This window comes from Recurvomyces mirabilis, assembly GCF_035927965.1.
Source record: "Recurvomyces mirabilis strain CCFEE 5264 chromosome Unknown scaffold_21, whole genome shotgun sequence".
In the NCBI taxonomy this organism is placed as follows: Eukaryota; Fungi; Ascomycota; class Dothideomycetes; order Mycosphaerellales; family Teratosphaeriaceae; genus Recurvomyces; species Recurvomyces mirabilis.
The window spans coordinates 218,337-240,896 of NW_027041955.1; the positions used below are offsets into that span (position 1 = coordinate 218,337).

The 22,560-nt window shown below is 53.5% G+C and overlaps 9 protein-coding genes across 9 annotated transcripts; 5 read left to right on the forward strand and 4 right to left on the reverse strand.

Annotated features, from left to right (window-relative positions):
* Positions 1-2,855: 2,855 nt before the first annotated feature.
* LTS14_007558 (uncharacterized protein) lies at positions 2,856-3,356 on the reverse strand (the record flags this gene model as incomplete). The annotated part of the gene is made up of 1 exon (XM_064840250.1): positions 2,856-3,356. One exon carries the CDS (start codon positions 3,354-3,356, stop codon positions 2,856-2,858), a length of 501 nt encoding a protein of 166 aa, XP_064692130.1.
* A 420-nt stretch (positions 3,357-3,776) lies between these two features.
* LTS14_007559 (uncharacterized protein) lies at positions 3,777-4,862 on the reverse strand (the record flags this gene model as incomplete). Its single annotated transcript, XM_064840251.1, has 3 exons — positions 3,777-4,061; positions 4,114-4,649; positions 4,712-4,862. 3 exons carry the CDS (start codon positions 4,860-4,862, stop codon positions 3,777-3,779), a joined length of 972 nt encoding a protein of 323 aa, XP_064692131.1.
* Positions 4,863-5,894: 1,032 nt separating this feature from the next.
* On the forward strand, positions 5,895-6,569 carry EGD2 (GAL4 enhancer protein; the record flags this gene model as incomplete). The annotated part of the gene is made up of 2 exons (XM_064840252.1): positions 5,895-6,196; positions 6,254-6,569. The coding sequence occupies 2 exons, from the start codon at positions 5,895-5,897 to the stop codon at positions 6,567-6,569; spliced, it is 618 nt and encodes a 205-aa protein (XP_064692132.1).
* A 1,371-nt stretch (positions 6,570-7,940) lies between these two features.
* ATP7 (ATP synthase d subunit) lies at positions 7,941-8,661 on the forward strand (the record flags this gene model as incomplete). Its single annotated transcript, XM_064840253.1, has 3 exons — positions 7,941-7,952; positions 8,072-8,467; positions 8,545-8,661. The coding sequence occupies 3 exons, from the start codon at positions 7,941-7,943 to the stop codon at positions 8,659-8,661; spliced, it is 525 nt and encodes a 174-aa protein (XP_064692133.1).
* A 1,662-nt stretch (positions 8,662-10,323) lies between these two features.
* Positions 10,324-11,123, forward strand: MCM1 (transcription factor of the MADS box; the record flags this gene model as incomplete). Its single annotated transcript, XM_064840254.1, has 3 exons — positions 10,324-10,566; positions 10,651-10,785; positions 10,848-11,123. 3 exons carry the CDS (start codon positions 10,324-10,326, stop codon positions 11,121-11,123), a joined length of 654 nt encoding a protein of 217 aa, XP_064692134.1.
* A 753-nt stretch (positions 11,124-11,876) lies between these two features.
* Positions 11,877-13,984, reverse strand: LTS14_007563 (uncharacterized protein; the record flags this gene model as incomplete). The annotated part of the gene is made up of 7 exons (XM_064840255.1): positions 11,877-12,195; positions 12,252-12,366; positions 12,421-12,755; positions 12,812-12,999; positions 13,061-13,662; positions 13,711-13,911; positions 13,960-13,984. The coding sequence occupies 7 exons, from the start codon at positions 13,982-13,984 to the stop codon at positions 11,877-11,879; spliced, it is 1,785 nt and encodes a 594-aa protein (XP_064692135.1).
* A 3,826-nt stretch (positions 13,985-17,810) lies between these two features.
* LTS14_007564 (uncharacterized protein) lies at positions 17,811-19,429 on the forward strand (the record flags this gene model as incomplete). Its single annotated transcript, XM_064840256.1, has 2 exons — positions 17,811-17,852; positions 17,918-19,429. The coding sequence occupies 2 exons, from the start codon at positions 17,811-17,813 to the stop codon at positions 19,427-19,429; spliced, it is 1,554 nt and encodes a 517-aa protein (XP_064692136.1).
* Positions 19,430-20,437: 1,008 nt separating this feature from the next.
* Positions 20,438-21,202, reverse strand: LTS14_007565 (uncharacterized protein; the record flags this gene model as incomplete). Its single annotated transcript, XM_064840257.1, has 1 exon — positions 20,438-21,202. The coding sequence occupies one exon, from the start codon at positions 21,200-21,202 to the stop codon at positions 20,438-20,440; it is 765 nt and encodes a 254-aa protein (XP_064692137.1).
* Positions 21,203-21,535: 333 nt separating this feature from the next.
* Positions 21,536-22,154, forward strand: TIF11 (Translation initiation factor 1A; the record flags this gene model as incomplete). The annotated part of the gene is made up of 3 exons (XM_064840258.1): positions 21,536-21,556; positions 21,638-21,716; positions 21,799-22,154. The coding sequence occupies 3 exons, from the start codon at positions 21,536-21,538 to the stop codon at positions 22,152-22,154; spliced, it is 456 nt and encodes a 151-aa protein (XP_064692138.1).
* Between the last annotated feature and the right edge of the window lie 406 nt (positions 22,155-22,560).

A 22,560-nucleotide genomic window follows, 5' to 3' on the forward strand; every position in this document is an offset into this window, starting at 1 on the left:
TGCTTTCTTTGGCCTGGAGACATGCCTTTATGTAGATGAGGATGTGGGTAGGTGCTGTAGGCGAGATGAGGGCACGATTTAGGCAGTCTTGACAATAGAAATAAGCTCGGCACAAATGTGTGATGAGAAGGCAGGCTGGATACACTCAAGGCTACATGCGGGCGATCTACGATGCATGCGGCAAAGCAAACCACGCCCCGAGCCAACAAATCTATCCGATGGCGATATTGATCGGACGGATGAATCGGTTCGAATATCTCGTAGCCAGGCACCTCATTCGTACGCACACAGAGAGTGGGTTGATCTCACGATCTGCGCGCCATGCGTATATTGCTGCACCCTCCACATGGCCCGAGCAGAATCTACCCTGTCTACTGCAGGCTCGCCAGCAAGGATCAGATTCGACCGCCATGCCACCACAAACCGTTACCGTTTTCGCAACCTCCGCCGTGCGCTACGTGCTTAGTCCTTCCATCTAGCGAGCCCCTCCTCCATCGTCGTCACCCCAATCCTGAACGTTGGCCCGGCCCCCATGCGACACCAGAGTCGTATGCTCTATTGATGAGGGTCGCCATGATTGTGCGTTCTGAACTAGCGATCCTTCACTATCTGTTCCTTGGCGAAATGTGTGCTGCCACGTCGCCTCGGTCGGTTGACCGTTAGGGGCAGAAGGTCCATTTGTTGCTGCTTCGGTGCCAGACGCCATCGTCAGACGAGCAAATTAAGTTGTGAATGGATCTGCTCTAACCGCGACCCTGAACCATTTACCAAGGTTTCTTCATATGATTTCCTTCTGGCGATCATCATTGCTATTCCCTCACGTCGATCGACCTGCCGAGCTCTCCCTAATTCGACCCGTCAATTTTCCGACTTCGATTGATTGACGGACCGCAGGGTTGCGTTGCGATTTTCACTGCTCTTGCCAGCTTCCCAGGCATTATTGGAAGTGCCCGCCCCATCTACTTGACGGCGATAGTTCTAGCGCTTCGGAATCTGCTTGCGGGATCTACCACTCGGTCACCTTCATCTATCGAAATCAGGCCAACGTTTTTAGCGCCTTTGTTGCGTGTTCGAATGCTCGTGCATGCAATCAATACTTTCACCTCCACGAATTCCCTCATTGATTGATCAAATCGGACGCTCTGCGCATTGCACCTTCACTCCGACTATACACATCATCGCCGGAATTGCATACACTCATTTGAGCCGCGACTGAAAGGCGACGACTACACCTTTTGCCCCACCTCTATTGCCATTGGCTGGCGGCATCCCGAAGCAACAAGTCATCCACCTGACGAATACCCTTATCACTCGGACTAGGTGACGAGCATGGCATATCCTCAAGCCGAAAGCTTTACCAGCTTTCCACACCATCAGGCGATGTACCAGGCACGATCGCATCACCCTCGAATACAAGGCACTTGGTCTGTCGGTATCAGTTCGTACAGCAACTACACAACTTCCGCTGGCTACCAGCAACCTCAGACTTCGACGGCCAGATTCTCGGAAGGTTCAGCTTCACCAGCATTAGATGATGGTAGTAGACCCTGCCTACCATCGATCTCGAACCTGCTTGGGATTGCTGATGGCGAGCGGCATGAGGCGGAGGCTGGTATGTTTACGTTAGGCTAAGTACAGAGATCGATCACTGACTTTGCTCAGATCCACAAGCTGTGACGCAAGTGCCACACCAGCCAACTAGGAAGCGTTCTCAGATGAGTCTCGGAGAACAACGCCAGAGGCAGATGTATGCCAGCCACGAGCCTGCTGCCGGACAAAGAATATCAATACCGCCTACACCACCATTGCGCAACGACTCGGTGACCGAGCATATCCACAGTCCATCCACAATTTCAACTGGATCGTCCTTGTCGGCGCAACCTTACTTCCTCGGCTCCTCACTGAATAATGTTGAGGCCGACCAACAACGAGTAGCACATTCTAGCATGCTCAAGCGACACTCCGTACCATCACAACCACATCAATCACCATACCGCACATCGCCGTACGGCACATCACCCTACGCACCATCGCCAGGTGCAGTATCAAATGGCTCGTACTACTCGCCCGTAGATCCAAACTACCCAGTCTCCGGCCTCTATCACCAAAGACCGCTACCCTCCAACTTTCCACCACATTCATTACCACAGTCTACATCGATAGCGTCCGCATCTTCGGCACCAGCGAGTAATCCATGGGAACACCACCACTACATTAGTCCGTCTTCACAAGCGACCTTTCCACAGTCGCAGGACCGATACATATGTCAGACATGCAACAAAGCTTTCAGTCGACCAAGCAGTCTGAAGATCCACAGCCATTCGCATACTGGCGAGAAGCCCTTCAAGTGCCCGCATGCTGGGTGTGGGAAGGCATTTAGTGTGAGGAGTAACATGAAGAGGCATGAGCGGGGCTGTCACACGGGTTCGAGTGGTGGGATGATGTCGATGTAGGCATTGAGAATATGCGCTGGGTCTGGGTGTGTTGTTAAATGGGTTGCTTGATTTTCTCGTCTTCGAGCGCGGCGCTGAGGAGTCACATTTTGCTAGGGAAGGATTGTCGACGGGCTGATAGCCTGATCTTGACGAACTGGACGTTATGTCTTTCTTGTTGGTGCAGAATGCTTCGGCGCACTGAGTGGATGGGAAAGGCTGCGCACATCGCGCCACTCTGACTTGGACATAGATGTGAATAATGCGAATGATTGGTTCAAAGACTAGATTTCTAGCTGAGAACTTCTGATGATTTCAACGACCCCAATCTCAGCAGCTACCTAACCATCTGGCTGGATCCATACCCACAAGACACACAGTGCGAGATCATAGACCGACTTCGCTTGTTGAGCTCGTCTGCCTTCAACCATGCAGCTTTCCCTTGACCGAGAAATGGGCAATGATGTAAATCAGATACACCACAAACAATACCACCAGCACAGCCGCAGCTCCATTGCAGTAGTTCTGCGCTTGGCGCCTGAGCTCCTGCTTCTGCGCTCTTCTGATCACGTCTTCATTCACCACTTGCAGGACCCTTGACTCCTTAGCCTCAATGTCAGGCGTGACATTGTACTGCGAGGCGGTACTTTTGCCTTGTGGGTCGTAGTTGGCGAAAAGCGGGTTCATCTCGTATGCCGGCAATCCTTCTGGGGTGTTTGAGCTCGAGGCTTGAGGTGGTTGGTAGGCTGGTGGCGGCGCGGCTACGTCCAGCGGATGTCGCGGGCGGTGTTTCCGAAGGCGTTTTGGCTGCCTAAGTGTCGAGCGCGAGGAGACCACATTTGATGCTTCTTGTCCTACTTGGTTATTTCTCGTTTGGAGGCGTCTGGCTTGAGCGATGATGGGCCCGGGCATGTTAGGTGGCATGGCGGCAGTGAACATAGCGAGAATCTCCACGCGGTGTGGCGATTGTTTGATGGAGGAAGTTGAGGATGGACGGATGTACTGGGTTCAGACGAGCGAAGGAACATGATTCTGATCACCAGGTGAAGTAGTGAGGTTAAAACGGGTGTGGAAAGCTATTTCGTCAACCACAAATCTGAGCCCTCCTAAGCAAACCCATAGGTAAGCAGGTTGAAAGTACACCATCACTGCCTCAAGCAGTACCTGGACAAGTCGAGCACCAATGCCGTGCATGCACTCAGTCCCATCCAGTCAAACCTCCTTTACTCGTACCCAGCAATGAGCGGCACATAAGTACTATAGGCAGGCCCACTCGTAGGCTCAACAGAGAACATATAAGTACCTAGAGCACCACGAGAGACGTCAGCGAAGTCATCCTCAACCTCACTGGACGAAAGTCAAAAGCATGATGGACTCACCCCACCACGGTCCGGCAGACCACCAAAGAGCGCCAGTCCAAACATCGCTGTTTTTGTCGATATAGGCCAGCATATCTTTGACAGCGGCTTCGCAGACAGAGTTGACAGCGCCAGCATACTCACCAATCAGACCTTTCTTGCCGTTCGCACGGAGCCAATTCGTGGCTGCGACAAGTCGAGTAGAGCCGATTGTGGTATTGACACATGTGGTCGCCGTGCCACTACCATCAGAGTCGAGATACTGGTGCATCTGGCATCATCGTCAGTATCGGGAGAAAGTCCTTCGAGATGGCGATACTAACCTGATAAATGAGCTTGTTGCTGGAGTCAGTCAATGATCCCATCGTCTGCGCATTAGTTTTGCCATCAGTGCCTGTGGCTGTCGTCCATGTCCAGGCTCCAGTATAAGCATTGCCTTCAACTGTGATATACTGACTCGTGGCACCGGCAGCACGAATACCATTGATAGCAGCCTGGTTGAGCTGAGCAACGAGCGTACCAGACATGTCATGGTATTCGTTGTTAGTATCGAAAATGACTTTGCTGTTGCCCTTGAAAGCTGTAGCAACGGTCTTCCAGAAGGCTTGAAAGTCGCTGGTAGAGGTGATGATGTTGTTATAGTAGCGTCCATAGTTGTGTGGGCATATGATGGCATAGGCACCTTTGCCTGTGATGTAGTTGACCTGCTGGGTCAGGTTGCCGAGATAGTGGGTGTCTGCTGGCCCAGTCATTTTGTTGGGTACCAGGCGTTCCATCAACAGGTTGAGACGAAAGGTATTGAATCCATCCTTGATGAAGGTGTCGTACGTGGACAAGGTGTACCATGTGTAGTCCGTGCCTGTAGAGATACCTCGTGAGCACATCTTCGGAGCCGATATGACTCTCGTAGTCAATACTTACCATATACGCCAGGAATGTTTCCAGTGCCAAACTCGGCGCCAGACTCGTTGACACCGAAGAATTGAAGTTTGCTACGCTTCTTTAGAGCAGAAGGAGCGGCCGCCGCGAAGGCCAGCAGGCAAGACGCCGTCAAGTATGTGGACCAGCGCATGTTGAGGCTTGGAGGAACGAATGGTATAGTAGAATTGAAGACAAGAGAGTGCTTGTCTGCAACAAGACGAGGATACTTAGTCCAGCTACGTTGTTGAACATATACTCCTGGTGGCGCTGCTGAATGAAACAGCTATGGACACCGCAGGGAAAGCAGATCAGGACGCCGTGCCAGAAGAGGATATCACGTTTCGAGGCCTGATGACCCTCACTAGTAAGGATGGTCGTCTTCCGTCTTCTCGTGGCAACGATACACGACTTCCAGATGTCATACTTTCAGTATATGGTCCACTCAAAAGTCAATACCAGGGCCGTGAAGCTCCTATATTAGATCGTCTGTATCATGAGACCATTTCGAGGCGGGCAGGGCCAGTACAGGCGAAGCTGAATCAAAGCCAGGGACTAGTAGACACGGAGATCGTTGGTCCGTATGAACTAGACTCGTGGCAAAGTGAGACTCGAGCCAGCGGACATATTGCAGCGATGTCTTCATGTGTTTCAAGGATAGACTTTGCAAGTAGCAATGTAGGTGAAACATCGCCGTTAGACCTCGGTAGGCTCGATCGAAATGGTGGTCGGCTTCAGGGAGCCAGCGATGTGGCAAGGCTTCGAGTAGATCGCCCGCGAAGTGGATTGAGATATGAGGACGGCTGCCTACATGGTCTACCACAGTAACAAATTGCCTGATAATGGCAGCTTGGCCATACCTGCAAAGCCATCTCTAGGAGGGATGTTTGGGGAGAAAGAGAGTGAGGTTGCGAAGGACGAAGGAGAGTGGTTTAGGCGCGCCACGTGAGTGGCACGTGCACTCGTCGAATTGTGTGCGAACCTGGAATTCGAACTTCGATCGAAGACATTGAGGATGTGGAATTACTGCCCACCACAAGGTCTTCGTGTTGACGCCGACTAAATGTATGTCCTCCATTCATAAGCTGCAATTCATTGCTGCACTGGCCAAGAGCGCAATGGGCTTTCACGAGCCGCACAACTAACATCCTCCGCAGCTCCTCCTCCACCCATAGAACCACCCAACATGGCCAACCCTCGCGTCGAAGAGCTCCCCGATGAGCCTGAGAAGGTCACCGCCCCCGAGGTCGAGGACGACGATGATAGCGACTCCGACGACGCAGGCGAGACCGGTGAGGCCAACATCCCCGCCGGCGCAACCGTGGCAGTCCACAACCGCAACGAGAAGAAGGCACGCAAGGCCATCGCCAAGCTCGGCCTGAAGCACGTCGAGGGCATCACGAGGGTGACTTTGAGGAGGCCCAAGAACATCCTCTTCGTTATCAGCCAACCGGATGTTTACAAGAGCCCGAACAGCAACACCTGGATGTACGTTTGGAATATATAACAGCCATATATGTTACAGTATTGACTCATCCTTAACAGCATCTTCGGCGAAGCCAAGATCGAGGACCTCAACTCCCAGGCCCAAGCCTCCGCCGCCCAGCAACTCGCCGCCCAATCTGCTTCCGAATCCCAGACTCAGAATGGCAGCTCCGGCGACAAGGGCAAGGCTGTCGAGGACAAGAAGCCAGCCGAGGAGGAGGAAGATGATGGCGAGGAGGTCGATGAGACGGGTCTGGAGGGCAAGGACATCGAGCTCGTCATGGCGCAGGCTAGTGTGAGCAGGAAGAAGGCGGTCAAGGCGCTCAAGGAGAACGATAATGATATTGTCAACAGTATCATGGCTTTGAGCATATAGTGTGGTGCTGCACTACACAAACTCAAAACGTCAGGGCGAGTGTAGTTGTTGGTGTGTAGATTGCTTGCTTGTTATAAAGCATGCTTCGCGCATTGACCTACTGCCTGCCGCACTTGTGAAGTGGTCTTTATAGTTCACTGTATAGCTAAAGACTGCTAAAACCTGCTGCGACCCCTCTACCTTTTGTGACCATCATCACTGCAGGCCGTCATGATCCTCCGCCTCATGAGCGACTCGACATGCCCCCAAGCGTCTTTGACAGAATGTCTTGCCGAGTCTCGAGCTGCGAAGCCGTCTCCCAACTGGTACTTCACACACATGCAGTCGCTACGAAGCTTCTTTAAATGATTGGCACAATGCCATGCGTCTCACATAGCTTCTGATAAGCTCCTAAGCTCATAGAGCTCTCAATAGCATCAACAGGACTTCTTTTACCATACAGAACAAGCAACGACTTAATCCGCCTACAACGCAGTCCGCAGAAAGCGTACATAAGCGGATCAAGATGATCCCGAGCAGGTAGCGGCCTGTCAAAATGATCAAACAGAAGCAGGAGCTCGAACCGTTGTATACTGAGCTTCCCAGAATGAGGAAGGGCCGGTAAGATATCCACCTGAAGCGGGTTCACAAGTCCCTCCATCTTCACGGAGTCCGGGGGATCTGAGTAAGTAGATTTCGAGAAGCTTGGGAGCGTGATGGTGAGCTGCTCGATGTTGTGGAAGCGTGTCAGGAGATCACAGGAGGAAATGTGGCCGATGTCTTGCCGGATGAGGCCCTCGGAAACGCCGCTTTGTCGGCATCGAGGATCAGCATCGCCTTCAAGCTCGCGTTCGATACCTAAGAAGACGTGGCAGGCGGTGTAGGAGATGGGAGTCGCCTCTTCGCTAATCAACTTGCTGGTCTGGAGGATTGCTCGGCTTGCATTATGGCGTTGCAGATTTTATGTTAGGCACACACGTGGATATTGTATGGCAAGGTTGTATATCTCATTTCCGAAGAGGCGCTCGTAGATACGGACTCGAAGTTCAGCAGGCAGTGCGAGAAAGGAGCATGGTCCGAAATCTGTGGATTGAGGAGTGGGGTTTGGTCTCGCTGCTAGTATGTCCGCCATGTCACAGTCTAGGCGATGGTGACAATATGGTCAAATAGCATTAACTCTTCACGACGAACCTTTCATACTAAATGGGGCATTCTTCGATGTGTGTTGCAAAACAAGGTGGCGAGAGATGAGCTTGTGGCATAAAAGTACAGGGTCACACAGTGCATGGGCCGCTAAGCGGGACCATCCGGAATGGAAGGACGCTTCACGATCAACTCACTGGGATAGTAGCGCCTGTCACCAGCCCACTTACAACTTCTCACACCTTCACAATGGCGGCCACAGTGAGTACATACCCTCTACGGACATACTAGCAAGCTTCAGGCCGGCCATTGGCGCCTACAGCACTTCTCCGCGCCCTGCACAGTCACAGATCAGTCTCCTAACCAAACCTCTCCTCCAGCGCTCCGCCTCCCTCAAAATCGACTGGGCAAACCTCCCCACCAAACTCGGCATCAAAGGCAGCACCGCCCAAGCCCTTGCCGCCTTCAAAAAGCGTAACGACGACGCGCGCCGTAAAGTCCAAATCCTCTCCGAGCAACCGCAAAAAGTCGACTTCGCCGCCTACCGCTCCCAGCTCCGCAACACGGGCGTCATCGACGATATCGAGAAGCAGTTGTCTGCTTTCCAGCCGAAGAAGTATGATGTGAGCAGGCAGTTAAAGGCGATTGATGCCTTCGAGGCGCAGGCCGTGAAGAGTGCCGAGGCGACTAAGGGGAAGGTGGATGCGGAGTTGCAGGACCTAGAGAAGACGCTGAAGAATATTGAGACTGCTAGGCCCTTTGAGGATCTGACTGTGGTATGTATTTGCTCAGTATCTGTGGACGAGATGTGCTTGTCACGTGTTTATGGGATGGATGCTAATGTGATGGATAGGACGAGGTTGTGGCTGCACGTCCCGACATTGACGAGCGTGTCTCGCAACTTGTCTCCAAGGGCCGCTGGCAAATCCCTGGCTACAAGGAGAAGTTCGGCGATCTTTCTCTGTTGTAAGTGGGAGACGTGGTGGTGTAGTATTAGACAGATTTGTAGATACTGGAAAGGCGTGCAACTTCAGTTATCATCGTACACGTCTCAACACTACGCACCGACAGATCGTGTCATTTTCACAAGGACCACAGACGCACGTCTAGTTGGGTGTCAGATAGTAAGCATCTTACAGGGTGTAGGGACACTCAAGGCTAGCAGGTGCACTTGTACACGCTATGGAGTCAGCCGAAGACTTACCGTCCAGGTCACGACTATTCTCAGAGACATTTCGTGCACACTTTTTACCTATACTTCGAATATGGACGAAGCTAGCTCTCCCGTCGTCTCCATTTCATGCATTATACGCAGCGACGCCCTCCAAGAACCAAGGCTAGTCTGTGCTCGATCTGTCCCACGACAGTAGTAATGGAAACAAAGCAAGACGATCTATGGCGAGTTGTTGGCGCCCACATGGCACTTGATGCGAGATACCACATATGTGTCTCATCTCCTCGGCTACCTCGATCAAACTTACGCTTGGTGCAAGGCCTGCCTCTGAAATTGGCTGAGTCGCCCGTTTAGAAGCTCTACACTGTATGCCGTGTCTACTGCCTCTATTAGGATGTTATTGCACCGAAGGGTCTTGTTGGTTGTTGGAGGTGTCTGATGCCCACGTTTGTGTGAGATAGAGCATATGGCGACTTAAATCGAATTAGGGTGCGCGGAAAGCACGAACTGAGGTTGATCGGACACAGTGGTCCGGTGTACAGCCGTGCTTTGCCTCCTTGTAAGATACAGGTTGCACGTGACGTGTGCTTATGTTATTCAGTTTGAAAATCAGGCTTCTACGTCCCAGACACGGCTTAGCGACACTCTATGCTCGAATGCAGCAATAGGACATATATGCTCAACAAGGAAGGCACAACAGCTATCTCAATTCGGTAAGTCTACAAATCATTCCCACACATATCTGTCCTCACCGCCACCTCTTGCCGCACCGCACACCTGTACCACCGCCGTCGTTCTCAGAGATCGCGCGATCCGCCGGCCAGAGAGCACGCCGACGAGCATCGAGCCAATAACGTGCTGCTCTGCCATTACTCTAGTGTCACTAGTTCCCAGCGGCTGAGCCTGAGAGGGGTCGATGCTCTGCAAAGTACAAGACACAGCTCTCTGCCGCAGACCGCTCGCGCTACTTCCATTCGCTGCCTAGTTGTTACTCCTTCAAGACTGCGAAGGTGTTGCTGACTCTTGCGAGCTTAGCCCAATACACACTTTCCGGACGACGCACCAACACGCTCGTTCTTGCTCATTCGATAGCCCAACGGGACTGTTTCCGCCGCCAAGACCCGCTGTCGCTGCTGCCGCTGATGTGACTGGCTGCGTGCCTGTTCCTCTCGTCGCATTCCTTGTCAGCCCCTCTCGCTCCCCAGAACCTCGAATCTTTACCCAACTCAGACCCCCCGGCGGCCTTCCCCATTCATCTGTCCACCCACATCAGAGCGGCCTAACACCAATCCGCACAACTCACAGCGGGCGCATCGTCTCAGCGATCCCGCCGCCGCCGCGAATTCGGAAGCTCGTCGTAACAGGCAATTACTTTTGCTCCACCACCGCGGCAACCGCAACAGGTTAGATCGCGACACTTTGCCATTTACAGCTTTACAAACTTGCACACAGCCAACCATGTCGGCCGAGATCGTTACGCAAGATCCAATCAACTCTCACGACGAGCACGACGACCTGGAGAATGGTGCCGGCGAACCTCGCGGCATCAAGCGCTCGCGCACCAGTGCCGCTGCCGACGACGATGATGACGACGACGACAAGCCTGGTCGTGAGAGGAGGAAGATTGAGATCAAGTTCATCCAGGACAAGTCGCGTCGTCACATCACCTTCTCGAAGCGCAAAGCTGGTATCATGAAGAAGGTACGCCAATGCATCCGTCTGCGCGAGATTGCGACGCGTCTGCCTTGACGCGACAGACCACAACTAACGTTCACCTCACTTCAGGCATATGAACTGTCCGTCCTCACTGGCACACAAGTACTGCTTCTCGTCGTGTCCGAGACCGGTCTCGTCTACACCTTCACTACGCCCAAGCTTCAGCCATTGGTCACCAAGCCAGAGGGCAAGAACCTCATTCAGGTAAGCATTCACCACAGTCTATATCACTCACGCGTACCATTCACTGAAACCCCACCCACCAGGCCTGTCTTAATGCTCCCGAACCAGCCGACAGCAACGGCGTAGATGGTGAATCCGCGGTCGAGTCACCAGAAGAACAACACGCCGCTCCTCCACCAATGCCACAGGCCATGCCACCCCAAGGCATGCGCACCCAGCAAGCTGCCGCTCAACCTCCCTATATGACCGCAGATCAACAGCAGGCATTACAATATCAGGCTTACCTGCAGCAACAGCAAGCGGCGCAGCAAGGCGCGTACCCGATTCCGCCACAGCAGGGCATGCATCAGCAGCGTTAGGAGCTGGATGGTGAGGATGTTTTTGCCAAAGGTGTAGGCACTGGCTCGGGGTCAGGTGGGAATGTGGGCTCGATCCTCAGTGGTATTGATGCCAAATTCGCGAGACTTGTGGGTGATGCCTTGAGACATTGCCCTAGTATGTGAAAAGGATGGCAGAAAAGAGGACTTAGGAAGAGGAAGATGGGGGCGAGGGTGCTTGTCCAGAGGGCACCCTTCCTGCGAAACTTGTATGCGGTGTTAACGGCGCTCATCCTAGGGAAGCTCCTTACTCAAGAAGGATCATCGACAGGCTCGGTACGTGCCTGGCTCGAGGTGGCTATAATGCGTGATGTATATCATGCTGTCTTTATGCTCTGTAATGCCACTTCTCTTACTTGTTCTGAATTCCGTTACATCCATCTGAAGATAGTGTGTTCGTCCGTGGTTGCTGAACCATGATTTTGGAGATACTGATTGGTTTGTAACACAGTCTCTATACTGGTCCTTTTGGTAAGAAGAGCCTACCTTGCCTTCGCAGAGGATCAGCGAGCATCAACGGGGCAAAAAGGCCCGTCACGAAGCAAGCAGAGGCTAGATCGCGTTCCTCGGCCGAGCAGGCGGCGCGTAACGTGACTCAAGGATGGAATGCACAGGCAAGTACTTGATGTATGTTCGTTTCTGAGCTACACAGCTGACAACACCTTCCTCCCTGGTGAGTTGTTTGACCTTAGCGGGATGCTTACGTGTCCACGCCCCAAAGCCAATATGATTCAATCAGTGCATGACAACAGCAACATGGTCATCCATATACTTCCCAATATCACCCAAGAAGCACGCCGCCACAATGCTCACAGCTCCGAACGCGATAGAGACGTAGTACACGTACTTGTACGCCTCGGCGTACGCCAGCTGACCGGCATAGACCACGAGTTCGTACGCTCCTGGAACGCCCTTGATACCTTCGAGTTCTTGCAATGCGGGGAGAAGCGAGGCGCCGGTGATTTGGATGGCCTCGGTTATGACTGCAACGGAGGTGATGTTGAGTTTCAACTCCATGGCGCCACCGATGTAGTATGTTGCTGCTGGGACGAATCTGGGGTGGGGTGTTAGCGGTAGTTCTGATGGTGCTTCGGGTGCTTGTGCACTTACTTCGAGATGAAGACGTTGTAGTAGACGCAGTAGCCGATGGAGCCGCCGATGACGCGGATGGCCAAGGTGAGGGCCGTCATGGTGGCGATGAGATCGTCTGGGCAGATGATCGTGGCTGTTGCATTGTTAGCGAATGCCCAAGAATCTTTCACTCGTTTGCAGGACTTACTAATGATTGAGGCAGGAACGACGATACCGCCGATGCCGAGACCAGCGAGGACGAGAATACCCCAGAGTTTGTAGAGATTGTCTACACGACCGATCGCGAGCGCACCACAGCCAGCGGTCATGATGACACTGGAGGCGATCAGAAGCAGCTTGTTGTGCCCTCGAAGCACGGAGAGTGCCCAGAGCACGATACAGCAACCAGCTAGAATCGAGAACCCGACTGGCAATCCACGAAGGCCAACACCAACGGGATCATGGCCGTAGACATTGAAAGCCTGCGTGGGCCAGAACATCAAGATGGAGAAGAAGTTGGCTCCGCTGATGAAGGTGATGACCCTGTGTAGCAATGTCAGCGTACCGCACAGGACAAGGAAAGCTGGCATTCCACTTACAGTGTAAGACCGAGGATTCGTGGATCCTGGCGAATGCGCTTGGGAAACATGGGATAGGTTGCTCCGTAGCTTTCCCAGACGAAGAAGCCGATGATGAGCACGGCGCCGAGGATAAGAGGGACGAGGACGTGGGCGCTGGACCAGGGGTATTGGTAGCCGCCCCATTGCATGCCCATCATGAAGAGGAGCTGGTTGAAGTATGTTAGCGAGTGTACATCACTATCTCGATCATGGTGGGATTAGACTTACCATGCCCGGGATGCTCAAAGCACCACCAACCCAGTCGATCTGGCGTAGAATTTGGCTGCTGGTCAAACCTTGGCTGTTCACACGTGGCGGTGGGAAGTAGAAGACGGCCGTGAGCATGAGACCGACGAAATTGTAGGCACCGCAAAGAGCACCGATGTAGCGCCAGCTGTACCTGGACGCGATAAGCTGTCCCCAAAGCACAGACGGGCAGAAGGGGATGATGGTGAAGATCAGAATGGCGACGTATTTGCCGCGCTTAGCCGTCGGAGCCAGCTCAGCGGTCACAGCCAGAGCAGTCAGTTCGTTGATGCCGGCGCCGATACCAGCGAAGACCATGCCGCCGATGAAGATATTCATGGTTTTGGCCGTGGAGCAGATGATGTTGCCGATGACGAGGAAGATGGCGCCGATGATGGCGACGTAGCGGCGGCCGATGAGATCTGAAATGGAGCCGACGAAGGGGCAGATGGCTGCGAGGGAGAGGAGATTGGCGAGCACGAACCAGATCCATCGGTCTGTGCCGCCTATGTCGCCGTAGATGTAAGGTGGGACGCCGCCGAAGAGGTAGACTGGGATTTGACTGCCAGTCCAGACTGCGGACTCTGTTAGTATGGAGGAGTCGTTGAAGAGGGATGATAGGCATGACTTACGCAAGGCCATGGCGAGCAGACTCATCGCACGCCTGAAGGTCATCGGCGGCTCGTGGTCGTGGTCTTCGCCATCACCGTATGTTCGTAGACCGTCTTTTTCGTAGTAATTGCCATGGCCGGGTACACGCTCGTTGGTGTGGACCTGCTCGACATGCTGAAACGCCGCCTTCTCGACGTCGTCGTGGCCTCCGGTCGAGCCATCTGACAGTCGTTAGCAACTGACATTGCCGATATGGAGTCTAGACGTACCTGGGCTGCTTTCAACATCGGCCATGATGATTGTGTAGTCTGCTCCTCGATCGAATAAGGTCGAAACGTAGCAGTAGGAGCAAGATCTCCGTAGCAGTGGTGGACACGAAAGGAGGAGAGCAGATCTTGCAGCTGTTATTATACCACCTACCTACCGCTTTCGTGTCTCTCACCACCGAGGCAAATCTCCCGAAGTTTGACCAAAGGTACAACGGTGGCAGCAAGAAGGTACGTACACAACGCCTCCCCCGCTAAAGTTTGTCCTTGTGCATCAGTACTCCGCGTTCTGGGACGGCGAGCAGGGATGGGACGACTAGACGGCGCTCTGCGGACGATCTTAAGGCGCACACTGGTCTCAATTCGTGGTAGGTGCGAGTCAAGGTATGCATCCTTATCACTGGTCTGGAGCTTGCAGGGCAGTGTCACACGCAATCTGGCCGGGCGCTGGTGCTTAGTGCGGATGCCACAGGGTTTCATTTTTGAACAAGATGCACCCGTCGCATGCGCGTGCGAAGTTTACTTGGTCGAGTTTCTGCTTTCGCCGCGTCCGAAAGACTGGTGAGCGTTGTTGTGCCGGCAGATGTTGCAGTTCTTAGCCGACAGAGAGTGCACACATACGTGTATTCACCCTACGCCTTATCTATCTACTGTATCATGTTGCACTTCAAGATCTTCCTCACCCAATCGCAACCTGGATATTGGTAATGCTTGATCCTCGTCAAGTCCATCCAAGCATCATCCGCCGGTCTCCGATGTTTCTGCCAACGAATGAGTGGGCCTCGGTATAATTCCCTCCTCGTTAGCGCACTGGTCGGCTCAGGTGTTCGAGACATGCAAAAATGTGGCGAACATTTGACCCAACCCCGCAATCTCTTCTCCACGTGCCATGGGGTCGAGATTTACGCTTAATTTTGGAGAGAACAAGAGTTCGACCAGTGGACAGAAGTGCAAAGTGTGTTTGCTTTAGCAAATATAGACATAGTACCGTGAGTGCAAACAGGCGAGACAGTCACAGCAGCCTCTGCAACTCTGCTGATTGGCAAGAAGTGATCGAATCCTCGTCCTGTTCCAGCTTTATGGCGAGTGGCGTTTGCCCGCATGCACATGTCGAGCTCGGAAAACGATTTCAGAGATACGATAGCTGCAAGTAAGACGTAGGCAGCATTGTCTCCGGCCTGGGAATATCGTTTGCCTGACACGACAAGCCATGAATTGCGGAGACGTTGTCGAGTGCGTGGCATGTCTGCATCGACCTTCGAGAGCTGACCACGCCGGAGGACATCGATGTCGGGTCCTTCGGCGACGGCTGAATGCGGATTGAGCTCATCTGGGAAGCCGAGAGCTATCGGAACAGACTCGTAAGAGCACAGCTATGACCAGATCCGCATGTCTTGGCGACTGTATCGTCCAAGATGTGCCTCGGTGCCTGGCATCAAGGTGTCTATGATTGGACGTTGCCGACCAAAGTTTTGATCTTGTGTAGGGAGTCTCGAGCGCGAAACGCCTCCTTTCATGCAGCTGCACTATTGCTACAGATATGCTATGTAGATCAGTAGATCAACGCTCCCGCCCGAAGCATGTGGTCGGAGGATCTTGGAGGGCAATGCTGGTGAGATGTACAGTCTCCGAAGGCTTCCGGAGGTCACTCACAGCATCTTGATACTGGCTAGATTGGACACCAGGAAAATCAATCCGTTTCAAGGCTTGAACGAGCTGTCCTCGGTATCTTCAGGGGCCAGGGCGTTGGGTAGGATGTGGTGGACAGGAGCCACAGCTCGCAACGCCGATGATAACTCAGTGAAGACCTTGTTGGGCTTATCCTTATCTTAGGTCAAGGTACTTAGCCAGATCACGCATAGCCATTCATTATTAGAGCAGGCGTGGTGACTAACCAGTAGCATGTCAAGACGAGGGAGAGGCCCCTGTTCTACACCTGTTGTGGGATGCAGACCGCTGTGTTCCTTCCCTCCTCAGGCGCGAACGTGCAATTGGCGGGTTCGATGTAGAACAACTCAAATTGGTGATATTCTTCGATGGCCAAGAACGAAGAGCTGGAACGGTAGGTCGTACATCCAATATTCGTGTCGGACTCGATAGCCTCGTCAACGCCATCGACGGCCTGGGTGAGCCGGTAGATGGTGCTATCACAAGTCGGAAGCATTTCGCAGTCTTGTGGAAAGTCAGTCAAGCTTAAAGTTTCTACAGCCGCGACTACTTGCAGCCGACTACCTCGGTCTCAGGCGTGGCATCTGCCAGTACGGAGTGATTCGACCGTATTCCTATGTAATCGCCACTCGCGACTGTGTGCTGACATAGTTGCAAGTCCTGCGGGAATCTGGACGTGTTGTTCATAGGGGACGACGGCGTCACTATGGGTCGATATTCTGTCGTTATCGATGGCCAAGTAGGCAGCACAATCGCATACAGGCCCGTTGTGACGAATGTCAGAGTTGTCCCCAGGTACCACGACGGTGGGAATTTGCTGATCGATATTCGGTCCAGGTCTCGTGTTACGACACAACGCATTTGTAGTCGATAGTGCTGTACTAGGATACGAGGGATTTGCTGAGAGGTACATCAACTCGACTGAGGTCGTCCAGCATCGGTCGTTGGTAAACACGATAGATCGCGACGGCAGCCACGCACTGCGATGTTCGAACCACGATCAAGTCCCGTAGGATATCTATCGACTTCGCTCGGCTGTACGAGAACCGAGCCAGGCGTAGGGTGCTGGTAGGCAAGACTTTGAGTCCGAGATCGAGGGCTTCTCATCAGTCCACACATCGCCGACTGACCCACAGCCGAAGGCATTACCAATATCGACTGGATAAAGGTGAGACGCTGAGCCTGTGAGAGCGATCTTTATGGCCAGTACGACCAGCATGAGGATAGCGGGAGGTAAGGGTCCAAATTTGGCCAGCCTCTGAAGATAAAGACCAGGGTGTTTACGAATGCGGCGCTGTCCTGTCGGGCTCTATCTCATTGTTTTACATGTCATACCGCCTGAGCTGTCACCAATTCCATCATCCTCGAATTTCTGGTAGGTGCGTGTCAGAGACTTGTAGCACAAAGCATCGTCGCCAATGTCTGGCGAGGGACCTGTCGATCGTAGTTGCGAAGTGTCAGCAGAACGTCCATCTTCGATGAGCTGGATTATATGTCATCTACGAAGCGGACAACATAGAGATTAGTGAACAGTCCATGTCCTTCAACGGCTCGGCTGTGGCTGCGGCGTTGTCTTCATGCGCAAGAGTGGCCAGCCTTGCGGACACCCACTCCGCTTATGCAATGCACGAGCTTGCAGATATATGCTGCAGGAGGGCAAGGCATAGGTGATGTCGAAGTCCGAGCAGCCATTGGCGATGGGAATCTTCTGCAGTGTATTACCGCTAAGGCGTCTGGAGTCGTGGTCGCTTAGACGTCTACCATTCACTCACTTCTTTGCTGGCCTCAGGCATTATTTTTACGTCATCGCAAAAACGCACCACTATCAAACTCTCCAAGTGCACGAGCTTCTCCCGCGCGCGTCATTCGCTTGACGCGAGCTACGCGCCATTCAGGAAGGTAAAAGTTTCTCTGCATGGTGGCAGATGATCTATCCTGCTTGACAATCTGTTGACCGACATCATGCTCTTTTGATCCTCGTCGTCGTTGCTGCAGTTCAGCGAATATCGCATTGTATAGACTCATTTGCATATATCTTGCAAGGTCAGAAGAAGTTGAGACGAGATCTAGCTAGATCTTGGTGGCGCACAGCTGGCGGGACTGGAACGAGATAAGATCGTATCTCCAGATCGTACCTACAGCACCTTGATAGGCCTGCCGCAGGGGCAGTGAGAACTTGAGCCAAAATGGAGAAGATCAAGAGCTATTTCACGGACAAGAAGGCGCAGGTAAGAATGACTCGAAGAAGAAGACATGCAATGGGGATGAGACTCACCAAAATATCTACAACCAGGTCGTCGTCTTCTCCTCCACCGCCATCGCCCTCTATGGCTACGACCAAGGTATGATGAGCTTGATCAACACAAATGCCAACTACCTCTCCACCATGGGCATCGCCGAAGAAGATCCTCAAGTCGGCGTGATCGTCTCAGTCTACTACCTAGGTTGTGCCATCGGCGCCATCATCTTCTCCTACCTAGCCGACAAATACGGCCGCAAACCCGCCCTCTTCGGATGTCTGGTTACTGCTTCTCTTGGTAACTTGATCATGTTCTGCTCCGGACTCGGGTACAGCAAAGGCGCTCTAGCAGTAATGTATCTGGGTCGTGTGGTGATGGGTCTCGGGGTCGGAGGCGTGGACAGTGTCGTGCCCGTTTACAGCTCCGAACTCGCATCCGATGGAGCTAGAGGTAAAGCTTTGGCTCAGGAATTCCAAAGCAACATCTTCGGCTTGAACATGGCTTTCGCCATCAACCTGGCAGTGACAGTCCACCTAGGCAAGTACAACGAATGGGCCTGGCGAATCCCAATCATCTCCATGCAAATCTACCCCGTCTCCCTCCTCGCCATCTTCGGCCAGCTGCCGGAGTCACCACGGTGGTACATGTTCCACGACCGCACCGACGACGCCAACAAATCCCTCAAGAAAATCATGGGCGAGGAAGACGGCAAGAAGAAATTCGACGAGCTGACCGAAAGCGCCAAATCCGAATCCGACCAGAAAGTCGGGTACGCGGATATGTTCACACCGGGCCACCCTCAGTTCCATCCTACCATCATCACGATCATGGGCCAAGTCAACCAGGCCCTGACAGGCTACGGCGCCGTGTCAGTCTACGGACCCCAGATCTTCGAACTCCTAGGCTACAGTACCAGGAAATCCGAGTACCTGACCCAAGGAAACTACATCTCCTACTTCTTCCTCATGACCTTCGCCTGGCTGCTCGTGGATGCCGTGGGCCGGCGAACAGTCCTGCTATGGGGCTCCGGTGTCCTGACCATGTGTTTCTTCCTCCTCACACTCTTCGGTGGACTCTCGATGAATGCAGACGGTCTCGGCTTGACTCGTGAGGGGGTGGCAATACCCGGTATCATCAGCTTGTTCGTCGCCACGGGGGCCTTCGGGATCGGCTGGCTCGCCACCATCTGGCTCATCCCCACCGAAATCTACCCCACCACTGCCCGCGCCCAAGGCACCGCCGTCTCCGTCGTCATCTGGGGCCTGGCCAACTTCACCGTAACACTGCTCACGCCCATCCTGTTCAATAATCTAGACTACTGGCTCTTCCTCGTCTTCGCGCTGACGAATACTTTCGCGGGGTTGTGGACCTACCTTTACACGCCCGAGACGGGCGGGAGGAGTTTCGAGGAGAATCAGGAGTTTTTCGATTCGGCCAAGGAGGCCGGGACGTGGAGGGTGGGGAGGGTGAGGAAGGGCGAGTTTATGTATATGCCTTATCCCAAGCCGGATGGGGAGGAGGGGGAGTCGCAGCCGTTGTTGCAGCGGATACAGGAGCAGTTGTAGATGTTTCTGCTCCTGGGATGGGCAGTCAGTGCAGAGTGATTCTGGGAGGAGGCCTTCGCAATGGCTGTCGATGTGTCTTATAAGAGATGGGGGTAATATATAGATCGGATACAGAAGGGATTATATAAGCATAGTAGTAAAAGCCTTCCAGGACCATCATCTCCTCGCATCAAATGAGACTCAATTCCCCTTCCTGCTCTCATGCCCATCTTTCTGCTCCCACAGAGGCCACATCCAAGCAGAGCCCATCACTCTCAAACCCCAGACGAAGCCCGTGCTCTGTCCATCTCACACTCATAGCAGCAACGAGTATCGCCGCATCATTGTACGCCACACCCAAAGCCTGCACCGCCAATCGACCCTCACTCGCAAGCGCAGAAGCAATTTCGAAGGACTCCTCCGGCTTGAAAGGTTTGTGTAGAAAGGTTACATTCCCTCGATTTGCCCGGCTGCCCTAGGTTGAAACAGATGACCTGGATATCGTTGCTGTGGATGAGAAGGCGGCTGGGTTCCGAGGGGGTGAGGAGAATTGTGTTGCCAGCAGGTATGATTTCGCGGGCAGTTGGCGCCGTTGTATATGTCATATCGTGGCCTTGGTGTGGTTGTCATGGATCCTGCAGCGCGGAGCTAGCGATCATGTAGCGGGGTTTCCGGGGGGGGTTTCAGACGTCGTGTCTTTTCGCTACGGCCGACGAGGTTGGGTACAACAGCGGACCACCTTCCTCCGCTTCACACCCCAAACCCTCGCCGCAGAACATCCCTCCTCCGCCGCCGCCGCCGCCGCCTCCTCAGATCCTCCCCATTGCACCGTCCTCACAACCTCCACCTCCTCGCTCCCCCTCAGCGCCTCAACCACGAACCCGACAACTCTCCTGTACATTTCCATCCGCTTGAACTTCAGTAGTCCCTCCAATGAGACGGCTCTATCCCCTTGGCCGCCCGTTAGATAGAGCATATGCCGATCATTGTAGGACATTGGCGTCGGAAAAGTAGCATTCGATTTGTTTTCTACCGGTCTCTGGGTCGAGAGGGCGCGAGTCCTACTTCCGTCTTCACGATCTCTTTCGCGGTTCGCGGAGGAGTTGGTGCTGCGGAGGTGCCGGCCTTGCTGACCATGATGTTCCTGCCACGGCTGCTCGAGGGCACTTTCACAGCATGACCGGCCCTCTGCTTCTGCGTCTGTCGCCCTCCCTCCTGCCCCTGTTTCTCCCTCACCCGCTCCAGAAGCCACTCGACGCTCTGCCTCACCTCTGCATCCGAAGCAGTCAGGGAAATCTTATCCTTGGTCAAAATAACAAGTAGAGCACCTATCCACCCCTCCCTCTCAGCAGCAGCAGCAGCATCCCGAGCGCCCTCAAGTCCTCCACCTCCCTCTCCCCCTCTCAATACCAACCCGTCTCCCTGCCGCCTCCCCAACGCCGCTCCAATCTTCCCTCTCAACACCTTCCCAACTCGCTTCGCAGCCCAACTGCGCACGAAAGCGCGCTTGGACACGTCGACGGGACATTGGACCCGCCAGTGGAAATTGTCCGGGTCGAAGGCGGCTAGTTTCCTCTTCGTGCGGATGTGGAGGGGATGCGAGGGGTCGGTGGCGAATTCACGGGTGGGGAAGAGGGTGGTGCAGTTTATTGGGTCGGGACGGGGTTCGTATACATAGCGGAGGAGGTGGGAGGGGTGGAATGGTTGGATTGGTGGTTTGCTATTGCCCGCGATAGGGGCGGTAGTGGGGGGATTTACATGTTTGCTGAGGAGTGTGGGGGTGCGGCGGAGCATGTGTTCCTACTCATGCACCGTTCGATATATGGAACTTGACAGGTGACAAGTGACTGGAATATTTTAGGGAATAGTCGCAGCCCCAAACGTGAGGACAATCCAGGGTCCAGCCAGCCAATCACACAAACACACAACGGGCAGCGCTTCACCCCGCCGAAAAGCCGCCACGAAGCGCTGTGTCATAAACTCACAGGCGTATATATATAACAACACACGCCCACCTTCCTACCTCTCTACACCGACAAGTCCCGAAAGACGATAACGCAAGGCAACGGAGCCGCACGAACTCTCAAGCACGACCGACTGCTACGGCATTAGCAGGCAGAAGAGAAGATGCCTAAGAACAAGGGAAAGGTGGGTGAAGGATGAAATCTGTGGAGGATAGTTTCTTGTGTGAGAGAGAGGGTATTGTGCTAACGAGATGGTGGTCTACAGGGAGGTAAGAACAGGAGAAGGGGTAAGAACGAGAACGACAATGAGAAGCGCGAGTTGGTGTTTAAAGAGGAAGGGCAAGGTACGCAACATCCCATCTCCCGTCATAGTAACCACCACCACTACACGACAAACCCCACTGACATGATATGAATGGTTGACAGAATACGCCCAAGTCCTCAAAATGCTCGGCAACGGCCGCCTGGAAGCCCTCTGCTTCGACGGCTCCAAACGCCTCGGCCACATCCGGGGCAAGCTGCGCAAGAAGGTGTGGATCAATCAGGGCGACATCATCCTCTTGTCCCTGCGCGACTACCAGGATGAAAAGGGGGATGTGATTTTGAAGTATTCGGCCGATGAGGCGAGGAGTCTGAAGGCGTATGGCGAGTTGCCTGAAAGTGCGAAGATTAATGAGACGGATACGTATGGTGGGGAGGAGGAGGGCGGGATTGGGTTTGATTTTGGCGAGGATGAGAGTGGGAGTGAGAGTGGGGGGGAGGTGGATGTTGATGATATCTGAGGAACTACCTTGAAGAATAGAAGTACGGCGTTTGATGACACAGACACACACACACACACACAACGAATAAGATCTGACCAGCATGTCCGGCACTGTTCCTTACTCGGCTTACTCATTCTCACTGTAAACACGTCTATATACACTCGTTGTATTCGTCTTGTGTCTCGTGCCTCTTGCTCGGTTTGTGTGCCTGAGCTACATAGCCGAAACGCGACGGGCTTGGCGCCACATGAGGGTCCGGCTTCGCCTGCAGCGCATACGTCAACCTCCATAGCATGTATGTAGGTTGTTGTTCAGGCTGCTGTTTATCATTTACTCTCACAATAATCACACCGCTACCTTTCACTAGCATTGCCACGAATAATACCACACAGCAATAACGAACACACATATCCACACCCGAGTG